General features: G+C 40.4%; 1 protein-coding gene and 1 long non-coding RNA gene across 2 annotated transcripts; both read left to right on the forward strand.

Annotated features, from left to right (window-relative positions):
- The first annotated feature begins 565 nt into the window (after positions 1–565).
- Positions 566–10,954, forward strand: LOC144231105 (uncharacterized). Its single transcript, XR_013334985.1, has 3 exons — positions 566–659; positions 10,746–10,811; positions 10,897–10,954. It is a non-coding gene; the product is annotated as an uncharacterized LOC144231105 (long non-coding RNA).
- Positions 10,955–12,432: 1,478 nt separating this feature from the next.
- Positions 12,433–23,159, forward strand: LOC144231107 (vomeronasal type-1 receptor 4-like). Its single transcript, XM_077763497.1, has 2 exons — positions 12,433–12,463; positions 22,192–23,159. Exons 1-2 carry the CDS (start codon positions 12,433–12,435, stop codon positions 23,157–23,159), a joined length of 999 nt encoding a protein of 332 aa, XP_077619623.1.
- Positions 23,160–24,415: the final 1,256 nt, after the last annotated feature.

A 24,415-nucleotide genomic window follows, 5' to 3' on the forward strand; every position in this document is an offset into this window, starting at 1 on the left:
CTTTTTTTCTTTTTAATTTTAATGTTTGTTTTTGAGAGAGACAGAGTGTGAGTGGGGGAGGGGCAGAGAGAGAGAGGGAGACACAGACTCAGACGCGGACGCAAGACTCTGAGCAGTCAGCAGAGCCCGATGCGGGGCTCAAACCCACAGTGCGAGATCATGACCTGAGCCGAAGTCGGATGCTCTACCGACTGAGCCACCCGGGCGCCCCTCGGTCTTCTTTTCCAGCTGTTCCCACACATTCATACCGCACCCAAATGCGCAGTTCTTCATGCTGCTCTACGAGGAGCTGCAGCACATTCGTGTGCAACCCCCGAAACGATCCCCTTTGCCAACCTCACTGACACCAAAGGAACACTCCCACCTTCCGATCCAAACCTAAGTATGAAACCCTTCCCTCTAGCTGATGCCCCCCCAACAGGGCCTCTTCACAAGTTCCACGTCTCCGGGGCGCCAAGCTGGAGGGATGGAATCTAGGTGACGATGAGGGGCACCGAAGCAAGTTCTGTTCCAGCAAACGTTGTTAGGCAGGTCCCTTGAGAGAAGATTACCAATTTCAGTTAGAGAGACAGAGGAAACAACCAAGAACGTGACTGTTACCTGGGAACGAGTCATGTCGGCCTCCGCTTTCTTTCCTGCTCCTCGGGGCTTCCCTCTCGGTAAGCTCGGTCTTGAGAAGTGAGCCCTGAGTGCGGAAAATAGGCTGTTTCATGCTTAGAAGGAACAAACCCCCTTCCTGTGACACAACCACACACGCAGGGAGGACCTCAACACGGGAAGAGACTGCTCTGCCGCCCGCGGAGGGGCTGGTGAGCAGAGCCGAGCAAGTGAGCTGGCTCTGCCCCTTTTCTGCAGAACTCCCCGGCCTGTGGAGAGGCCCGCGCGCTCTGCTGCTGCAGCAGTGGGGCCTGGGCTGGACGGACGCTCCCCTCCAAGCCACACACCCTGCCCTGGGCCCCTCCCCTCCCCCAACCCCTTTCTAGATCGGGGACGGAGAACAGGCCAGGGAGCGCGCGAAGCCGCGGTCTCCACGGCACCGAGGGGCTGGAAGTGGAGCCGGACGCCCGAGCACCGGAGCGTCTCACGGCGACGCCGGGTCTCACCGTGAGCGGGAGGGTGAGGACGGTAGTTGTAACTGCCACAGAACCCCGGTGTGGAGGACAGGAGGCTGTGCTGCCTCGAAACACGGGTTTGATACTGGATATCCGAACTTCACTCACCTGAGCGTGTGTATCGTTCAGTCCGACTCACTTCCTGGTCTGAAGGAAACTGCGCGTGCGCGGGCTGGAGCGCCGTCTTGGGGGCGGGGCCTGGGCGGGGCCGCGTCTAGCGGAGAGCGGTTGGGACTGGGCAGGAGGCGCGCGGTGGGGGCGGGCCGGTGTGGGGGCGGAGCCTCGACGAGACTGGCCCTGCTCGGCTCCCGGCTGTGTATGGGTCTGCTGGTCCTTCTTTGGAGCAGAGCTGCCTCCTGCATGTTCTAAATTAATGTTTTTTCTTTTCTTTAAAAAATGTTTTGTTTATTTCTAGGACAGAGAGAGAGACCGCGTGAGCAGGGGGGGGTCAGGGAGACAGGGAGACAGAGACTCTGAAACAGGCTCCAGGCTCCGAGCTGGCAGTCAGCACAGAGCCCGACGCGGGGCTCGAACCCACGAACCGCGAGATCATGACCTAAGCGGAAGTCGGACGCTTAACCGACTAAGCCACCCAGGCGCCCCTCTAAATTAATGTTTAAGGTAACAGAGTAGTTATAATGGCCGCTTATATTAGAAGCTGAGATGTTTTCCTCAAGTAGAGAATGACTAAATTGAAAAGCTCTTTGTGCCAGCTGGTGGAGATGTGCCTTGCGAGTGATGGACACTGGAATGACATCTCAGGAAAGAACTAAGAAGTATCATCGAGAGCTAGGACTTAACAACGAGTAAGAAGGATCTTCGTTTACATTTACTCTATTGCCACAGTTACTTGAATTTACCAGTTTGCTGTCACAACTTAGAAAGGATTCGGATTTGATATAGATCCTGAGTGTAATTATATGCTATATTGATGATATCATAAGAATATCAGAAACTGAAAAATAAGCTACGTGGAACTGATCTAAATGCATTAATGGCACCAAAAGAGACTGGTTGTTAAATCCAGCAAAGATCTAGAGACTTGCCCAAATGGTGAAATTCTTTGGAATATTCTGGGTAGAAACCATCCATGACGTTCCACAGGTGACTAAAAATAAACTGGTATCCCTACCTACACCTAGAACGAAACAAGAAGCCAAGTGTTTTGCTATTGGTCTATTTGGATTTTGGAGAATGCATTTTCTACATCCAGGAATATTGCTTGCTCCTATCCATGAAACTATCCCAAAGAAGGCCATATTAAATTAAGACCTAACAAAGACATGCCATGTCTGGTTTGCAAAAGTAGTGTCTCTCAGTGTCTATGGATCCCTGTGATCCTTTAATAAACGATTTTGGAAGTGACTGCGACGCATAATAATGAGGATTGTAATTAATGTTAAAAACCTTTGAGTGCCACCTAGTGGCGACCACTAAGATGTGGGACCAGAAAATTTTTGGATGCCAGGGTTAGCATACCATCTGAGTTACAGTTACTAGCTTGCTACTAGGTGTTAATTGAGATGTCCTTTGGGGCTAAAGAACATAAAATAATATTGAAACATGAAATTCTGATAATGTTTTGGACCATGTTGGAGAAACATTCTAATAAGGGATGAAGTGCCTATATTATAAGTGTTCCATAATAAAAAGGAAACCATTTTTACAGAGGTGTGCTGCAGGGGGGTGCAAGTATGCAGCCATAATATCCACAGCAGGTAGCCTCTTTTCTCTTAGGAACAATTTTAGCAACACCCAGCAACACCTGAGTTGCTGCCAGAACTTACTGCTGCTTGTTTTTGTGGATGGAAAGCTATTAAACTGAATAGGAGAAAACGATGGGCTTTTGATGACCAGTAGGCATCTTACAGTGGGTCTGATTCCCCTGGAAAACTGCCCCATCCTGAGCCTAGGAAGGCAATGGGAAACCCAATGACATACCTAAAATAATTTTATCTAGGTGTAACTACTATGCATTTAACTCTAGTTTGAGGGACTCAGCATTTTTGGATACAAAACATGTATCCGCCTCACATACACACACACATGTGGGTATTATTATTGTTGGTAGAGCTGCTATAAACATTGTGTGTCCCTTTGAAACAGCACAACTGTATCCCTTGGATAAATACCTAGTGCAATGATTGGCTCGTAGGGTAGTTCTATTTTTAATTTTTTGAGGAACCTCCATACTGTTTTTCAGAGTGGCTACATCAGTGTGCATTCCCACCAGCAGTGCAAAAGAGATCCTCTTTCTCCACATACCATCTGTTGTTGCCTGAGTTGTTAATGTTAGCCATTCTGACAGGTGTGAGGTGGTAGCTCACTGTAGTAATGATTTGTATTTCCCTGATGATGATGATGATGTTGAGCATTTTTTCATGTGTCTGTTAGCCATCTGGATGTGTTCTTTGGAAAAGTGTCTGTTCATAGCTTCTGCCCATTTCTTCACTGGATTATTTGTTTTTGGGGTGTTGAGTTTGATAAGTTCTTTATAGATTTTGGATACTAACCTTTTATCTGAAATGTCATTTGCAATTATCTTCTCCCATTCTATTGGTTGCCTTTTAGTTTTGCTGATTGTTTCCTTCACCGTGCAGAAGCTTTTTATCTTGATGAGTCCCAATAGTCCATTTTTGTTTTTGTGCCTCCAGACACATATTGAGTATGATGTTGCTACGGCCAAGGTCAAAGAAGTTTTGTCTGTTTTCTCCTCTAGGATTTTGATGGCTTCCTGTCTTGTGTTTAGATCTTTCATCCATTTTAAGTTTATTTTTGTGTGTGGTGTAAGAAAGTGATCCAGGTTCATTCTTCTACATGTGTCTGTCCAGTTCTCCCAACACAATTTGCTGAAGAGACTGTCTTTATCCCATTGGATATTCTTTCTTGCTTTGCCAAAGATTCGTTGGCCATATGTTTATGGGTCCATTTCTAGGTTCTCTATTCCGTTCCACTGATCTGAGTGTTTTTCTGCCTGTATCATACTGTCTTGATCATTACAGCTTTGTAATACATCTTGAAGTCTGGGATAGTGATGCTTCCAGCTTTGGTTTTCTTTTTCAGGATTGCTTTGGCTATTCAGAGTATTTTGTGGTTCCGTACAAATTTTAGGATTGTTTGTTCTAGCTCTGTGAAGAATGCTGGTGTTATTTTGATAGGGATTGCCCTGAATATGTAGATTGCTTTGAGTAGTATTGACATTTTAACAATATTCATTCTGCCAATCATGAGCATAGAATATTTTCCCTTTTTTTGTGTGTCTTCAATTCCTTTCATAAGCTTTCTATAGTTTTCAGTATATAGATTTTTCACCTCTTTGGGTAGGTTTACTCCTACGTATTTTATGGTTTTTGGTGCAATTACAAATAGGATTGATTCCTTGATTTCTCTTTCTTTTGCTTCATTATTGGTGTATAAAAATGCAACCGATTTCTGTGCATTGATTTTATATCTTGTGACTTTGCTGAATTCATGGATCAGTTCTAACAGTTTTGGGGGGGAATCTTTTGGGTTTTCCATATAGAGTATCATGTCATCTACAAAGAGTGAAAGCATGCCCTCCTCCTGGCTCATTTGGATGCCTTTTATTCCTTTGTGTTGTCTGATTCTGAGGCTACGACTTCCAGTACTATGTTGAATAACAGTGGCAAGAGTGGACATCCATGTCATGTTCCTGACCTTAGAGGGAAAGCTCTGTTTTTCCCCATTGAGGAAAATATTAGTGGTGGGGCTTTCATATATGGCTTTTATGATCTTGAGGTATGATCCTTCTATCCCTACTTTTTTGAGGATTTTTATCAAGAAAGCATGTTTACAAATGCTTTATCTGCATCTATTGAAAACATCATATGGTTCTTGTCCTTTCTTTTATTGATGTGATGTATCACATTGATTGTTTTGCAAATATTGAACTAGCCCTTATCCCAGGTATAAATTCCACTTGGTCGTCGTGAATAATTCTCTTAATGTATTGTTGGATCCAGTTGGCTATTATTTTGTTGAGGATTTTTGCATTCATGTTCATCAGGGAAATTGGTCTGTAGTTCTCCTTTTTAGTGGGGTCTTTGTCTGGATTGGAATCATAACCCCTTTTTTCCCATGATCTGTTCCCTCTTAACTCACTTATTTCCATCATATTTCTAACACTCATCCACCCAGCATATATCTCCAGTTTCCTGAACTTCCTGGCACACTTTGCTCATTGTGCTCTTGAATCCTGCCCTTCAACACTGTGACTTCAGCCTTCTTGTGTCTTTTAACCTCTTTCCTCTCTATCATTCCTTCCATGTCCTGTGCTGTTTGTGCTGTACCTGCATACCCCTACCCTTGCTCTCACTTTACCCCTCTCTCCCCAACTCCCCTTCCCATCCCTTCACATACGCATGTGCATGGTCACTCCCTGATATCACTGCTTTGCAGCTATGTGCCTTGAACTGAAATGACAGTGCTCACAGCAGATTTGAAATGTTGTGCTTCCTTGTTGGGATGAGCACTGGGTGTTATATGGAAACCAACTTGACAATAAACTATTAAAAAAAAAAAGAAATGTTGTGCTTCATAGATACCCTCTTTACAGGTTGGAGAGATGGAAAGAGTAACAAAGTTGAAAAGTGCCCTTTTTGGGAGCATCTAGTGGTGAGATGAAACTATTTTCCCATATATGAACATCTTATCCAGATACACACACACACACACACACACACACACACACACACACACACACGATGATGGTGTGAATGTGACTTTGTGTAGCTGTGTGTCATAGGGTGTACAAATGCAACTGTGTGTTCATATGTGTTGAACTGTGGAGGAGTCTGAGTTTATAAAGCAAAGTCTATGTAAGTGTGTACATGGTTAGGTATGTGAGGATGTGTGACTGTATTTGTGTGGGTGTACATGCACATGTGTGTTTACATATTTATGTAAGGGTATAAATCAGAGTGTGTGTGTGTGTGTGTGTGTGTGTGTGTGTGTGGACTAGAACTTGTCCACCATTATGGTGTTAATCCATGACTTTAAAATTGGGGGTGCATTAAATACTGAATGTGGATCATAGTGGACATTTGTTTGTAGGAAAAAGCAATGGACTAATTAGAACTCATTGTTCATTAATTATGGAAGAAGACAAGTTTTCTTATGAAAATTGAGCAAAGAAATAAATAAGAGTAGGAGACAGGTAATCAGTGTTCTAGAATTGAGGAAGTGACATTGGCTTATCTCATAGTTGAAGGAATTGTAAGAATTATCTGTACAAATCATCTGATCCTGCCTGTAAAGCCATGCTTTATTAGTGAGGAGTTCATAAACTTCTGTCTTTCAATGGATTTTGTTCTATTTATAATTCATATCCCTATTGGAGGTTATAGGGAAGCATGAATATGGAGAGAGTTCATATTGCTATAAAATTTCCAAATCACCTAGACTTCCAAATCAATTGCCATTGGGTTGTGGGTTTCTAGTCCAGAGGTTTCCAGTGAAAATTGTCTTCATGTGTTTCCTTGACATCTGTCACTTTCAAAATCCTTCTCAGGTATGTCATCTGTTTCCACTGCTCTACCATTAATTAAATGATGGTGTAGCTTAGTGGTCTGAAGAGTAATACAGAACTCTCTTTGCAGGGGGGAGAAAAAAAACTTTTCTGGAGAGCAGAGAATCCAGTGAGACACATGAGCTTCCCCTGCCAGCTTCTCACATGTCAGAATTTCTTTCTCCTTCCATCTGATACCCTGTCTGTCTCCAGGGATAAAAGGAAGAGCCTCATCCAAACTCTATAATGATCTCTTTGGAGATGATACCTACAAACTTGTAATTGCTTTTTTGGTAATTAGCAACTGAGGGGAAAAAGAATTTGTCACAAATATTCCTAGTTTGCCAAGCCTGTTTTTTCCCTGCAGCTACAGGTGAAGAAATTGTTGCATTTCCACAGGGAGGTGATGTTACAAAACCAGACATATATCTAGTGGTCTGACCGCCTCCCTGTCCCATATGCTGGCTGTTGCAATTGTCACTCTGACCTCCGTGCTGGTAGCCAGAGGAAGTCAGGTGAGTATTTTCTATTTTGGTCTAAGAGGTAGGGTCTGCAACCAAGGAATGGTATCAGGGGTCTGGGTAAGCGATCATCTTGGGAAAAAAAGATTCTTCTGTGTTTCAACCTGGTACAGAGCCAAAGCCACATGGGAAGGAAGCATAACTCTCAGGCTTGAAGTGAACTAGTAAAGAGAGAAGGGGTTGTAGACCTTCACCATCTCTGATGGCTCCTGATGTGTTTACTGTAATCTTCACTGAAAGTGACTATTGGTATTTTAATCAAGTGATTTGGGAACCTGGTTTCCAGTGCTTAGGACTCAACTACCAGAATCAATCTGTTGTTCCTGCTATCTAGCAGGATTCATAGACTAAATTCTCAGGATATCCAGAGGTGCCTGTAACACTTCTGTGTTGTAATAATTAAAAAAAAAAAAAAGTGGATGAAACCAAAGAAATCCTCTAACCTTGTGCAGAAAGGGTACTTCCAAATGGTAAATGCAAGAGTAGAAAGGCTTTCTACTTTCTACTCTTTGAGTATGTTAAGTGCTTAATAAAGACAGTGATTGTTTCCTATTAAGAAGCAGCAAGAAAAGTAATGGTAATAGAATAACAATTGGTTTCAGATAGTGGCTTTAGGCACAATGTATCTGTTGATGTACTCTCTGATTTAAAAGTAATCTCAAGGCCATCTGGGTGGCTCAGTTGTTTGAGTGTCTGACTCTTGATTTCCGATCAGGTCATGATCCCAGGGTTGTGGAATTGAGTGCAGTGAGCACCCTGCACTGAGCCTGCTTAAGATTCTCTTCCTATGCCCCCCTCCCCTGCTTACACACTCTTTCTCTCAAATTAAAAAAAAAGAGTTATCTAATATGAATCATAAACTATAGTTTCAACTTATAAAATACACATACATCACACCCTTGAGATTCTGTTTTGAAATGAGTATATTTTAATAGTTCACAAATCTTACCTTATTGTTAGTACTTTTTACTTTAGTCATATTTTAATAAACACATTAGCTTCTGATTTGAAAATGCTAATATTTAGTTTCTACCTTACATGATTTTATCACATCTTTTGGTTCATGTCCCACAGTTCAGGAACCGACATCATGTTAAATGATTCCTGTGAAAGGTGTCATTTTGCTCCCTGCATAAAAGCACATTAGTGTTTCTGTTGCCATCCCAGAATAGAGCCAATTGTACCTTCTTTAAAGATAATTTGTCATATCCACTGAAGAAATGGGCTAACAACATGAACAGACACTTCTCCAAAGAAGACATCCAGATGGTTAACAGACACATGAAACAATCCTCAACATCACTCATCAACAGGGAAATACAAATCAATACCACAATAAGCTACTACCTCACACCTGTTAAAATGGCTAAAATCAACAACTCAGGTAACAACAGATGCTGGTGAGGAAGTAGAGAAATAGGCTCTCTTTCGCACTGCTGGTGGGAATGCAAACTGGTGCAGCCGCTCTGGAAAACAGTATGGAGGTTCCTCAAAAAATTAAAAATAGAACTACCCTACGAGCCAGTCATTGCTCTAGGTATTTATCCAAGGGATACAGTTGTGCTGTTTCAAAGGGACATATGCACCCCAATGTTTGTAGCAACTCTACCAATAGCCAAAATATGGAAAGAGCCCAAATGTCCGTCAATGGATGAATAGATAAAGAAGATGTGGTGCATATATACAATGGAGTATTACTTGGCAATAAAAAGAATGAAATCTTGCCATTTGCAACTACGTGGATGGAACTAGAGGGTATTATGCTAAGCGAAATTAGTCAGAAAGACAAAAAGCATATGACTTCACTCATAAGAGGACTTTAAGACACAGAACAGATGAACATAAGGGAAGGGAAGCAAAAAGAATATAAAAACAGGGAGGGAGACAAAACATAAGAGACTCTTAAATATGGAGAACAAACAGGGTTCCTAGAGGGGTTGTGGGAGGGGGGGATGGGCTAAATGGGTAAGGTCATTAAGGAATCTACTCTTGAAATCATTGTTGCACTATATGCTAACTAACTTGGATGTAAATTTTAAGAAATTTAATTAAAAAGTTTATTAAAAAAAGATAACTTGTCATAATGCATTCCCTGACAAAATTATACTATAATTGATGTATCAATATTTTATTATGAAATCTATATCTATAATTTGTAACAGCCTATACACATAAATGGAATCTTGTCACAACAAAATGGTAAAACAAAGTAGCATCAATCTAAAATAAGAAGACAAGCTATGAAAATGAATAAATATTCATCTGTATTCTTCAGGAACACAGCTAAGTAGTTATGTTAGAATAGTTTAGTGGGTTTTTTTTTTTAATGTTTATTTTTGAGAGAGAAAGAGAGTCTGGGACAGGGGTGGGTCAGAGAGAGGGGGACAGAGGATCAGAAGCAGGCTCGTGCTGACAGCAGTGACGACAGCGCGGAGCTGGAACTCCCAAACCTGGAGGTCCTAAACTCAGCTGAAGTCCGACACTCAACGAAATCAGCCACCCAGGTGCCCCAGAATAGCTTACTGTTTAAATGCACGGCCTTTGGGCACCTGGGTGGCTCAGTTGCTTAAGCATCGGACTTGGTTTCAGGTCATGATCTCATGGCTCACGAGTTTGAGCCCCGCGTCAGCTCTGTGTTGACAGCTTCAAGCCTGGAGCATATTTCAGATTCTGTGTCTCCCCCTCTTTCTACCTCTCCCTCGTTTGCACTCTCTTCCTTTTTCAAAAATAAATAAACATTCGGGGCGCCTGGGTGGCTTAGTCGGTTAAGCGTCCGACTTTCGCTTAGGTCATGATCTCACGGTTTGTAGGTTCGAGCCCCGCATCAGGGTCTGTGCTGACTGCCAGCTCAGAGCCTGGAGCCTATTTCAGAGTCTGTATCTCCCTCTCTCTCTGACCCTCCCCTGCTCACGCTGTCTCTCTCTCTCTCTCTCTCCTAGAAATAAATTAAAATATTTAAATAATAATAAATAAATAAATAAACATTGAAAAAAATTTAATACACTTTTTACCAGCCACACCAGGTCAAGTCCACCCTTTGCCCATAATATGGCTTACATTTAGAGAGATCATTAAACTTTATCTGTCCAAGCGCTCCTTATTTTTCCAATAGAAATAATGCTACTGCCTGTCTCATAGCGTTATGAAGAGCACAGAATTTATTACAGGTATGGCCTCATGGGAGTGACTTGTGTTTTGTGAAAACTCTTCAAAGCTGATGTATTCAGGGACACGTAGGTGGCTCACTTGGCTAAGCAACTGTCTTCGGCTCAGGTCATGATTTCACAGTTCGTGGATTCGAGCCCCATGTCAGGCTCTGTGCTCACAGCTCAGAGCCTGGAGTCTGCTTCAGATTCTGTATCTCCCTCTCTCTCTGACCCTCCCCTGCTCATGCTCTCTCTCTCTCTCAGAAATAAATAAAAACATTAAAAAATATATAAAAAAAACAAAGGTGATGTATTCACCTCTTAAAAACATGTAATAAGAAACATTAAGTAAATATTTCTAAGTACAAACTAAGTTAAGTGGAGAACACTGAATTCCAGCCTACATGACATGTGCCTCATGTCTCCTGTTCCCATGCAGGAATCTGGCTCAGAAGAATTTCACGCCTTGGGATTTTACAGAATGACCACCAGTGATTTGGCAATGGTAATGATCTTCTTATTACAAACTATAGTTGGACTTCTGGGGAATTTTTATCTTCTTTACCATTATCTCTTACTTTCTCTAACAGGATGGGGGTTCAGGTCCACAGATTTGATCCTCAAGCACCTGACTGTAGCCAACTCCTTAGTCATTCTCTCTAAAGGAATCCCCCAGGTAATGACAGCTTGGGGGCTGAAAGACTTCCTCAATGATACTGGATGTAAATTTGTTTTCTATGTTCACAGAGTGGGCAGAAATGTGTCCATTGGCTCCATCTGCCTCTTGAGCCTCTTCCAAATGATCATCATCAGTCCCAGGGATTCCTGGTGGGGAGGGCTAAAAGCGAAAGCTTCCAAGTACCTGGGCACCTCCAACCTCCTCTGTTGGATCCTGAACATTATGCATATTATTATTCCTGTGTATATAACAGCCAAGTGGAGCCACCAAAATGTCACAAAGAGAAAGAGTTGTGGCCCTGTTATTCTAGAGGTCATGACTACATAGCACAGCCACTGCATTTAGCATCATTATTATTCCATGATGGCTTCTGTTTGGGGCTTGTGATCTGGACCAGTGGCTCTATGGTTTTAATTCTGCACAGGCACAAGCAGCGGGCCCAATACACTCATAGGAACAATCTCTCTGCCAGATCATCCCCTGAGACTACAGCCACCCAAAGCATCCTTATCCTCGTCATCACCTTTGTGTCTTTGTGCATTCTCTCCTCCATCTTTCACAATTGTACAGTGATTTTTGACAATCCCAGCTGGTGGCTGACGAACACCACTATACTAATCACCTCATGTTTTCCAACTATAAGTCCTTACCTCCTCATAAGCCATGACTCCAGGTTGTCCCGGTTCTGCTTTGCCAAGAAAGGAAATACAAAATTACTTAAATTTATCATAAATATGTAAATTATATGCATATTCACAACAGTTAGCTTTTTTTTTTTTAAATGTTTTATTTATTTCTAGGAGAGAGAGAGAGAGAGAGACAGCGTGAGCAGGGGAGGGTCAGAGAGAGAGGGAGTCACAGACTCTGAAACAGGCTCCGGGCTCTGAGCTGGCAGTCAGCACAGAGCCCGACGCGGGGCTCGAACCCACGAACCGCGAGATCATGACCTAAGCGAAAGTCGGACGCTTAACCGACTAAGCCACCCAGGCGCCCCCACAACAGTTAGCTTTTTAGTTATTAATTCATTTGACAGTTTAATCACAATCCTGAAAGTCATATTGCAAGAGGGTGATAAACGACACAGACTTGGCTTCAGTGCAAAATGAGTAAGTGGAATGCAATTATAAATGAAGTATTATGTGATTATCACATTAATACAATGTAATATAAATGTCTTAATATTTGAAGTGAGGGGGTTTGAAACCCATGTAATATTTAAACAACAGTTCCTGAAACAATCTGGAGATTATGAACTCATTGAGCATGTAACTTTCAATGTGATATAATAAATTTTCTCCAAAATTAACTAGTTATGGGATTATACGACAAATTCCCTAAGCTAGGGACACCATTTGATGTGGCCCTTCAATATACTGAAGACAACAAAATTTCCACAGAATAATGGATAACCTGGAGTTAAGCTGGAGAGTAAATTCGTTTTCAGAGAATGGAGGCATCAGGAGCCAAGTATGAGTTTGGTATGTCACACTCTTGTAGAGATGTTAATCATTTGAAGTCTGATGTTTTGAAGGGAGATTTAAGCATTTTCTTACAGAAGGACCACATTGACCTGGTGTAGGTTAGGGAAGAGCACAAAAGTAAGTTTTGCTGTTTTCAAGTGTTGACTCGTAAAAAACACATGTTGTATGGGATAAAAATGCATAGATTTGGGGATCTGTGGAAGTTTCCTCTTGATCTATTATGCAAAGATGCCATTAAGGCATGTTGGCAAGAAGCAGCCTCCATGGTACACTCTCTGGTTTCTTGGGCGAGGAAATAAGTTTATTTAGGGAACTTTCATTAAACTTGAGTAGTGGGGGAGTAGCCGTTGGAAGAGTAAGTCATGGATCCATTTTGTTAATTTGGAGTTTTTGTGTGAGGTTGTCAAAAGATGAGAATGGACATGTCCTTAATTTTAGGAAATATTTTAATGTGGCTGTCTGTACATATAAAGTTGATGTGAATATTAACGATTCAAAATTCAAAAAGCAAAAGAATTAGTTTGATCTAATGGATATATATTGGCCCCTTTGCCACAAAAAATAGAGAAATGCATTTTTTAGCCCATGTGAAACACAGAGAAATATTTACCATAATTATACCACAAGCAGTATGTGGATGGATAGATATAACATATCAATATTTGTGCATATATATGTGTAAGTTTTTATATGTGTATAAGTTTGTGTATATACATGTGCGTATATATGTACATATATGCTCATGTAAAATAAGTCCAGTTATTTTTCTGTCAATAATATTGGAAAACTAAATTGAGGAATAAATATAATACTAATTATAATGTTTTAACTGTAAATTATATATTATCTGATCCCTCCATCCTAGTGGTTTAATTGGTAAAAGTTACATAGAATACATTTTTAATTTTTCGATTTTAATCCTTGACTTATCTGTATCTCTGGAAAATGAAGCCAGTTGGATATACTAAGAAAATGTTTGACTTTATTAGTTGTAATTTGTCTTTTATGGTTAATGTAAGAGCGAATATATCTAGAATTGGATTTATCAACTTTTTATATGCTCTTTATTACACCTGTTCTATTTTCTTATCTTTTCTCCATTATAATTAAAAAAAATATTTTAGAGAAAGAGAACAAGTGCGTGAGCTTAAGCAGGCTCCAAGCTCAGTGTGTAGACGGAGTGGGGCTAGGTCCCACAACTGAGATCATGACCTGAGCTGAAATCTAAAGTCAGATGCTCAACCAACTGAGCCACCCAGGCACCCCTGTATCAATTTTTTAAAATAACTCTGTATTTTGTACCCCCTTTTGGAGTATGTGTAATTACTGAGAAAATTATATAGAATATGTTTTTCTTTTTTCAATTTTAATTCTTATATTTAACTGTATCTCTTAAAAAATACTCAATTACATATAGTAAAATGTGTTTGACTTTAATGAGATTAATCTCTTATATTCAGTATCATATTAAATGTATTTCCAATTGCATTTATCAATCTATACTATGTTCTTCATTACACCTATAGTCTGTCTGTTCTTAGTTTGCCAATTCCAACTTCTGCATTAATTTTAAATAATTCTACATTGTACCTCTCTTATCTTGGAGATCATATATTTAGTATTTCTTAGTTTTTAATGTAGAAATTACAGTATACTTTAAAAAAACAAGTCAGAACTGGGCTCTGTGCTTTCAGCGTAGAACCTGCTTTGGAACTTCTGTCACACACTCTCTCTCTGGCCCTCCCCAACTTGTATTCTCTCTCTCTCTCAAAAATAAATAAATAGTTTTTAAAAACTATTCAGAGTGTAGTTATTTAATACATCTACTTCTACCTGGACAATATGATGGCAATCCAACACTAATAGATTAACTTTCACTCAATTTGTTTTTGTTTATATGCTGTACATTACATCATCAGGACTTATTTATTTTATAACAAGAAGTCTGTACCTTTCAACCACCTTCACTTATTTCACCCACAAGGGGTAGCCCTTGTCTCTGGCAACCACTAATCTATTCTCTATATTTATGAGTTCAGGCTTTGTTTGTTTGTTTTAGATTCCAGATATAATTGAGATTATATGGTATTTGTCTTTCTTTGTCTGACTTATTTCACTTAGCATAATGCTAATGGACTGCAAATTTCATCTATATTGTCACAAATGGCAAGGTTTCTTTCTTTTTAATGGCTGAATAATATTCACATAAATACTGCATCTTCTTTATCCATTCATCCATTGATGGACACTTAGGTTGTTTCTATGTCTTCACTAGTGTAAATAATGCTGCAGTGAACACAGGAGTGCATATATCTTCTTGAGTTAGTATTTTGTGTTTCCTTTGAATAAATACCCAGAGGTAGAATTGCAGAATATGGTAGTTTCATTTTTAATTTTTTGAGGAACCACCATATAATTTTCCATAGTGGCTGCACCAATTTACATTCCCACCAACAATGCACAAGGGTTTCCTTTTCTGTCCATCCTTGTCAACACTTGCCATTTCTCATCTTTTTTATAATAGCCATTCTAATGGGTGTGAGGTGATATTGTGGTTTTGATTTGCAATCTCCTGATGATTAATAATGTTGAGCACCTTTCTTGTACCTGCTGGCCATCTGTATGTCTTCTTTGGGAAAATGTCTATTCAGATCCTCTGTCCCTTTTTACTTTTTTTTTAATGAAAAATTTTAAATGTCTATTTATATTTGACAGAGAGAGAGAGAGAGAGACAGAGGGCGAGCTGGGGAGGGGCAGAGAGAGAGGAAGACACAGAATCTGAAGCAGGCTCCAGGTTCCAAGCTATCAGCACAGAACCCAATGGGGGGCTTGAACTCATGGACCATGAATTCATGACCTGAGCTGAGATCAGATGCTTAACCAACTGAGCCACCCAGGTGCCCCTCCTCTGTCCCTGTTAAAATCAGATTGCTTGTTTATTTGTTTTTGTTGTTGTTCTTGGTGTTTGTTATAGTTGTTGTTGTTTTTCCTATTGAGTTATATGTGTTCTTTATATATTTTGGATACTAACCCCATCAGATATATGGTTTGCAAATATTTTCTTTCATTCAGTAGGTCGCCTTTTTCATTTGATGGTTTCCTCTGCTGGGCAGAAGCTTTTTAGTTTGAAGCAGTCTCATTTATTTATTTTTGCTTTTGTTTCTTTCTATGTCAAATCCAGAAACAACATGGAGGAACCTGGAGAACATTATGCTAAGTAAAATAAGGCAGGTACAGAAAGAGAAGCACTGCATGATCTCACTTATTTGTGGAACCCTGAAGAGTTAAACTCATAGAACAAAGACTACAGGTTTTCACAGACTCAGAGGTGGGAGAAATGAATAGATGTTGGTAAAATGGTACAAAGTTTCAGTTGTGCACATTGAAAACTTCTGAGGATCTAACATGAAGCATGGTGACTGTAGTTGATAATGTATTATTTGATATTTACACTTTGCTAAGAGAGGAGATATTAAGTGCTCACTACACACACAGAGAAAAGATAACTATGTGCGGTGATAGGTTTGTTAATTGATTTTATTTCATTAATCACTTCACAGTATGTATATATATACACACCAAAACATTGTGTTGTACACTTAAAATATAAACTATTGGTTTGTCAGACCTCAATAAAACTGGAGAAAAAGAATTTATTTAAAATCTGTCTTATTATGGATAATTTTGTAATTAAGATATGTATTATACTTTGGAAACATTAAAGAGTTTTTCATTGTGTCCTATTTCAGCACAAGACCTCAAGACATAGGCCAAGTTGGGTGGTCCTCCAGGCACTTCTTTCCTTTACTGACTACCCAGTACCAGTTAACAGCCCCTCCTGCCACCCAGCTCACATCCTATATATTTGGTATTCTGAAAGAAGAGCAAGATGGCTGGGCCATTGTGCACCCCAAGTCCTACATGCAGACATCTACTCTATATCCAATTTAAAGCATTTTGGTGGGGGGCTGTTGGGGGGACACCTGGCTGGCTCAGTCGGTGGAGCATGCAACTCTTGACTCGGGGTTGTAAGTTTGAGCCTCATGCTGGTTGTAGAGATTGCTTAAAATTAAAAATAAAATCTTAAAACAAAAATTATTTTAGGGGTATTGTATATAGGTACTTTTTTGGCCTAATGAGCTGAAATTAGAATCTATTTATGATTAAGTCATGACTGAGTCCTCTAAGAGGGAAATAATGAATGGGCACCAAATTCTTGACTTCCAAATTGCCCTTGTGACTTTCATTACAACAGCCTGCATTCTGCACCTAGATCTGCCTCAGTGACCCCCACCCTGTGAACTGTAGCCCTCCCCTAGAACTCCTGTAGATACCCCCACCATTGCTAGATTCTTAACAGTTAACCTCTGTCTCCATCTTGTGAACTTTATAACCTCAAAATCTTCAAAAGTTCTCTCTCCACATTCCAATGACCACACACAAATGCTCTTTACTTTCCATACCCCTTGAATGCACCAGCCTCGCTTCCCTCCGTCTTCCTATTCCTAAATTTACCCTCCTGTTTCAGTGATCTCAAACCATTTCTTATGTCCTCTGTGGCCCTTGGGCCTCAGCCCTTAACCATTGGATTTCCTCATTTTCCCCATGACTTTCATGCATTGTGCCTACCCTGCAATCCCTACCTGGTTCTCCTGGGCCCTTTAGCTCATGATTCCCACTATCCTTCCCAGCTTTCAGCAGCACTCTGCTCCCATTTTGCTTCCCTGTACCCACTCCTAGCCCTCAAGTTCCATCTCTCTCTCTCTACTCTGCATCTCTACTTTGATCAATTACTCCCATGAACTGAATACCCCAATAGATATACTGCTTTATTTGTTGTATTATCTAACTTCTCACAGACAATAACTATAATGTATGTTTTACCTAATCCTGTGCTTAATTCACCTTCTGTCATTATTAGTCCATCCTTATTAATCCCTTCATCCCCATGACCTTCTTCATCCATCCACAAAGTCCACAATTTCTCTAGTATCCTTAACTTCCTTGCACGCTAAATCTCTTATACCAATAAATCCCTTTGTTTAGGTTCTCAGTTACTTGAACCCACTTGTTCCTTTTAACCCTCTTTCCTCTCTCTCCCTCCTGTTGATTCCTACCCTTCTCTGCAAATTCCCGGATGTTATCAGAAACTGGCCTCAGTACATGGAGGGCAGGGAGAGATGAAGAGGCTGGCCACTCCACGTTGGTGGGTAGCAGTTTTAATAAGTAAAGAGAACTTACATATGAAACTTGTCTTGGGCAGTGGCACAATAAGTGGATCCCCATACCTGCCTGTCCAATCTTAAAGTTTATATAGAGAGAAGCCTTAACTGGACTCAGTCATGTACACCATGCAGGTATTCTCAACACTATGTCACCATCTCAAGGCTGTGTCCTTGGAGCAGCCTCTGGGAGTGGGAAAGGCAAGTAGAACCCACATTCCAAGGACAAGGGAGCAGGTGAGGGGCCTCTGAGTGTCTGGGGTCAAGCTGATGGGTCAATCAGTGATCACATTTTATTTTTTTTGATGATGTTCCCCAACACCCCTGAGCTCTCCCTTCCTTCACTCCCTATGCTGTCTGCACCCTACCTGTATGCCCTTTCCCTGTGTCTTCATTTTACCTTATATGCACTCTTGGGGCACCTGGGTGGCTCAGTCAGTTAAGCATCTGACTTTGGCTCAACTCATGATCTCATGGTCTGTGAGTTTGAACCCCGTGTGGGACTCTGTGCTGACAGCTTGGAGCCTGCAGTCCGCTTTGGATTCTGTGTGTGTGTCTCTCTCTCTGCCCCTCCCCTGCTTATACTCTCTCTCTGTTTCTCTTTCTCAAAAATGAATAAACATTAAAAAATAAAATACATATGTACACTCTCACACACACACAGAGTCACTCCGCCAACATTTCACCTTTTTTGCTATGCACCTTGACCTGTGAGCTAGTAATGCTCACAGCAACATCTAATGTTACACATTCTAAATAATAACTTTGTGGGTTGTTCAGGGATGAAAAGACTAAAAAGGGCCTCCCTTTCTATACCTCCAGAAGGTGTGAACATACCACAATTCATTCACATGTGAACACCTTACTGAGATACAAATATCTGTGTTGATGGCGTGAATGTGACTTTATTAATATGAGTCAGTTGTGTGAGCTTGTGTGTGTCATAGCATGTATGACACACTGTGCATATGTGCATATATAGTGTGTGTGTTTATATATAGTGAGTTTTGGATGCATGAGAGTTTGTTAAAGAAAGTGTGAGTGTATATGCGTTCAAGTAAATGAGCACGTGTGACTGTGATTGTATTTGTGTGTATGAACACGTGTGCGTTTGCATCTGTGTGTAAGGCTGGAAAGCACATGTAGATGAGAAACTGAGCACCATCGGATTCTAATCCCCCACTTGGAAACTAGGGGCTCTAGACAGAGGTGCTAGATCATATTGTGGATTTGTTTGAAGGAAAAAACAAAAGGATTGATTTGAACTCATATTTAAAAAATCAATTATGAAAGCAATCAGGCTCATTACTAAACATTTAGAAAAAAAAAAAAAAAAGCTTCAGGGGCACCTGGGTAGCTCAGTCAGTTTTATATCCGACTTCATCTCACGGTTCATGGGTTCGAGCCCTGTGTCTGGCTCTGTGCTGACAGCTCAGAGCCTGGACCTGCTTTGGATTCTGTGTCTTCTTCTCTCTCTGTCTCTCTCCCACTCATGATCTGTCTCTCTGTCTCTCAAAAATTAAAAAAAATATATATTTAAAAATTTAAAAACACCTTGAGGAACAAGGTAACCATTCAATGCCCTTGGATTAAGGAAGTAACATTTGCCTATGTGGTACTAAAAGCATTGTAAAATCGACTTTTTAAATTATCTGATCCCAGAGACATTTGGGTGACTCAGTTGGTTAAACATCCCACTTTGGCTCAGATCATGATCTCACAGTCTGTGAGTTCAAGCCCTGCATTAGGCTCTGTGCTGACAGCTCAGAGCCTGGACCCTGCTCCAGATTCTGTGTCTCCCTCTATCTCTGCCCCTTCCCCAGTAGTGCTCTATGTCCCTCTGTCTTTCACAAATAAATAAATGTTAAAAAAAAAATTTTAAGCGAATTATCTTATGCTGTCTGAAAAAAGCATGCTTTCATTGGTGAGAGGCTCATGAACATGAGTATTTCTATGGTGGTTGTTGTTGTTGTTATTATTATTATTATTATTAAATAAGTAGACTTCACATCCAGCACAGAGCTCAATGCAGGGCTTGAACTCAGGACCCTGAGATCAAGGGTGGGATGCTTAACCAACTGAGCCACCCAGGTCCCCCTCTATGATTATTATTCTGTTTAGATTTCCTATATCTACAGGGGTAGCAGAAATGGTGAATATTGGTACTGTATTTGCAATATATTCAGCCTGCAGACTAGGAAATAATTCATTTGGTGTAGAAAAACTTTTCAAGGGAACAGACAATGCAGTGAGACACACAAGGTTCATGGCTAGTCCCACACGTGTCAGACTTCAGTGTTTCCTGCTCCCTTCCTCTGAAACCATCTGCCTTCAGGGATCAAGGAGAAGAAAGAGCCCTCCCAACACTTGCAAAGATCCCTTTGGAGATGAAAACTAGAAACTTGCTGTTGTTTTCAACAATTAAGAATTGGGAAAAAAAGTTTGTCACAAATATTCCCAGTTCCCCATGCCTGTACTCTCATTGTGACTATAGGTGAAGAGAAAATTGTAGTTCCATGGGGAGGTGACATCACACGACTACAAGCCCATATCTAGTGGTCTGACAGCTTAACTTTTCTCTCACACGATACTAGCTGTGGTGACCATCGTGTTAATCCCCCTGTCCTGGCAGCCAGAGAAACTCCAGTGAATATTTCTATTTCAGTCTAAGGAGCAGAGTCTGCAAACAAAGAGAGTTATCAAGAGTCTAGGTAAGTGATTATATTGGGGAAACAAAATGACTCTTCTGGATTTCAGCCTTGTCCAGTGCCAAAGCCACACAGGAAGGAGGAATAATTCTGATGCTTGAGTTGAATCGGTAAAGAAAGACAGGGTCCTAGACCTTCACCAATCCCTGATGGCTCCTGATGTAATTTACTATAACCCTGACAGTGACAGTTGGTGTTTAATCCAAGTGATAATCAAATCTTGTTTTTAATGTGAATCATGGCTGTAGTTCTAAAATAGATCTGCAGCCAGGCTACCTTACTAGCTGAGAGTCAGGATAACTACAGGTGCCTATAATACCTGCATGGTTAATAAAAGCTAGAAAAAAATCTACAGAATTATCAAATCCTTTGCAGAAGCAGTGCATATGAATAACAATGACTGGAGGAGAAATGTTTCTCTAACTCAGGGTGTATGACATGATTAGTGGAGACATTAATTTTTTCCTATCGAAAACATCTATGATCTGTTGATTTTGGCAAGACCATTTTTCCATCTTTGAGTAAGGGGGGGAGCATTGAAGGAAATGGCAATGTTATAAAATGGATTTCAGATGACAGACACAAAAGTATCTTGTGAGCAATTCTCTGGTTTAAAAATATTATCAACCACAAGCTCTGAAATTTCAATTTATAAAATGTACAAGTTTTCACATCCTAGAGATTTCATTTTGTATATGCGTTATAGGAAAACATGTTTAACAAAGCTTGCCTTATTGTCAATGTGTTTTCTTTGTTTTCAAAATTTATTTATTTTGAGAGAGAGGGAGTGTAATTATTAAGAGAGAGAGGAGTGGCAGAGGAAGAGAGGGAGAGAGAAGATCCCACGCAGACTCCACACTGTTAGTGCAGAGCCTGACGTGGGGCTCAATCTCACAACCCTGGGATCATGACCTGAACCAAAATCAAGAGTCCGATGCTTAAACAACTGAGCCACCCAGGTGTCCCGCCAATGCGTTTTCTTAAGTTATGTTATTAAACATTAGTTTGGAATTTGAAATTAGTGATACTGAGTTTCTACTCTATAGTACTTTCTCATATTGGTGTTTCAAGTTCCATAGTTCAGAGCACAGTAGAGCATTAAGTGATTTTTGTGTAGGTGTCATTTCATTGCTGATATAAAAGCAAATTAGTGTTTCTGTGGCCAATCCAATACACAGCCAGTAGTACATTCTTTGTATATAATTTGTCATGGAGTAGGTCTGTATACAATTATACTACAATCAGCACAGCTAGATTTTATGAAGATATTTATAGCCTTATTCATAATAGGTCTTAGCCTACACAATAAAATTTTACACATAAATGGAAACTTGTACAAAAATATAAAATGCCAAATATAAAATAGTATGTGCAAAAACATCTAAATACACACCTATATTTTGAAGAATACATCTAACTAGCTTTGTTAGAAGAGCATTGTGCTTAAAGGCACTGCCATTATATCAGCCCAGTGAGGTTCAAATCTCCCCATTCCCATAAATATGGTTTGAATTTGACAAATCACTAGCCTTTCTCTGCCTCAGTGCTCCTTATTTTTTCCATGAAAATGCTCATACACTCTCATGAAGTTGTGAAGAATCCAGGATGCTACACACATACCCTTTCTAGTATTAATCATACTCTGTAGAAAGCACCTTACATTAACAGTCAATACTTGAAAACCTGTTAAAATGTGCTAACTATAAACAATGATTTCTAAGTGGGAGCTAAGGTAAGAAGAAAATACTGAATTCAAGCTATGACACATTAGCTCATGCCTCATGTTCCCATGCAGGAATCTCTGGCTTGGAAGATGACTATCACTCCCTGGGAACTGGCAAAAAGGCCGACAGGGGTTTGGCAATGAGAATGATCTTTCTATTACAGATGATAGTCGGGATTCTGGGGAATTTCTCTCTTCTTTGCCATTATCTCTTGCTTCACTTGACAGAATGTAGGGCAAGGTCCACAGATCTGATTCTCAAGCACATGATTGTGGCCAATCTCTTAGTTATTTTTTCCAAAGGAATCCCCCAAACGATGGTAGATTTGGACGTGAAATATTCCCTTAGCGATTTTGAATGCAAACTTGTTTTCTATGTTCACAAAGTGGGCAGGGATGTGGCCATTGGAACCATCTGCCTCTTGACTGTCTTCCAGGTGGTCATGATCAGTCCAGTGGACTCCAGGTGGTCAGGGCTTAAAGCGAAATCTCTGAAGTACATGGGCATCTCCAACATCCTCTGCTGGGTCCTGAACATGATGCTTAATATTATGGTTCTTTTCGTTATGGGCAGCAAAAGGGACAACACGAACATAACAAGGAAGAGAGATTATGGCTACTGTTATTCCATAACTGGGGGCTATATAGCACAGTCATTGTATATAGCAGCAGTATTATTCCATGATGGTTTCTGTTTGGGGCTCATGATCTGGGCCAGCGGCTCCATGGTCTTCATCCTGCATAGGCACAAGCAGCGGGTCCAATACATCCTTAGGAACAATCTCTCCGCCAGACCCTCCCCTGAAACCAGAGCCACTGAAAGCATCCTTGTCCTGGTGAGCACCTTTGTGTCCTTGTGGGTACTCTCCTCTTTCTTGCACATTTGTTCGGTCCTGTTTAACAACCCCAGTCTGTGGCTGAGGAACACTTCTGCACTAATCACTGCGTGTTTCCCTACGGTCAGCCCCTACATCCTCATGAGTTATGACTCCAGAGTGTCTACCCTCTCCTTTCCTTGGAAAGGAACACGGATCACCTAAACTTGTAATAAATATGTAAACCGTATGTTTATTTAAATGGTGGTTTGTTTATTCATAATCCCCTTCAGTGGATAAACACAGCTATGAAATAGTCACAAAAGTAGCAAACGAGAAGGACTGACTTCTGCTGCTAAGTAAATAATAATGCGAATGGCAACTGTAAATGAAATATAATCATGTTAATATTTATGTAATTGAAATTGACTAATATTCGCAGTGGAGGAGTTCAGCTTCTATACAGTGATTATTCCAGAAACAATTTGGAGATTATAAAGAAGTCATTAAGAATACAACTTTCAGGGAGTCTGGATGGCTCAGTTTGTTAAGCATCCAACTCTTGGTTTCAGCTCAAATCATGACCTCATGGTTTGTGAGATCGAGCCTTGCATTGTGCTGTGTACTGACAATGGGGAGCCTGTTTGGGATTCTGTCTCTTTCTCTGCCTGTCCCTCACTCATGCTCTCTCTCTCTCTCTCTCATTCTCTCTCTCATAATAAATAAGACTTAAAAAAAAAACCCCAAAAAGAATACAGCTTTCAATCTGACACAGTAAATTTTCCAGACATTAAGTGCTAGTAGGGTTGTAGGAAAAATCCCCTAAAACAGAAGCACCAATATACACTGTCATCCAAGAAACTGAAAAATGAAGAGCAATAGTGAAACTGGTAGGTAAATTCAATTTCAGATAGTACAGCCATTGAGGGATAAGTAATGAATTTTACATTACTTCCTCACAGGGACCCTAGTCATTTGAAGTAAGGTGTTATAAAGGGAGAGGAGTATATTTAAAACATTTTCATGTGGAGGTAGCCATTTAAACTGGAGTCAGACAACTGAGATCTATTTTTTTTTGCAGATTTTTAGAAGATATTGTGTAAAGTGTTGCTTATTAAAAATGCATTCTGCTTGGGATAAAGTTATATGGATTTGGGAATCTGTATAAGGCAGTTTCTTTCTAATAATGTGAAGATGCCAGTTGGGCATGTTGGCAGAAATAGGTTCCCAAGGTGCAATCCCATGACCCAAGGTGAAGAATAATGTTAGGGTAGTGTCTTCCATCACTCAAGAAGTGATGGGGGAATGGTCATTTGGAGGGGTTAACCATGAATCCATTTTATTGATGTGTAGTTTTTGGCCTGTGGCTATTGAAAGGAAGAAAATGGACATTTCTACAATTTTACAAATTAATGTTGGTTTCTGCTATATTTATATCATAAAGCTCATATGAAGAACTGAAGTTTTAAATATTAGAAACA

The sequence above is a fragment of the Crocuta crocuta genome, unplaced genomic scaffold (genome assembly GCF_008692635.1).
Source record: "Crocuta crocuta isolate KB4526 unplaced genomic scaffold, BGI_CrCroc_1.0 scaffold104, whole genome shotgun sequence".
NCBI lineage: Eukaryota > Metazoa > Chordata > Mammalia > Carnivora > Hyaenidae > Crocuta > Crocuta crocuta.

What these genes read in the sequence shown, in the direction of transcription:
- LOC144231107 (XM_077763497.1), top strand. Translation starts at nt 12,433, where the DNA reads ATGGAGGCATCAGGAGCCAAGTATGAGTTTG. An exon ending in AGGAGCCAAGTATGAGTTTG is followed by an intron (nt 12,464 to 22,191) that starts GTATGTCACACT and finishes GTTCCCATGCAG; the next exon opens with GAATCTCTGGCTTGGAAGAT.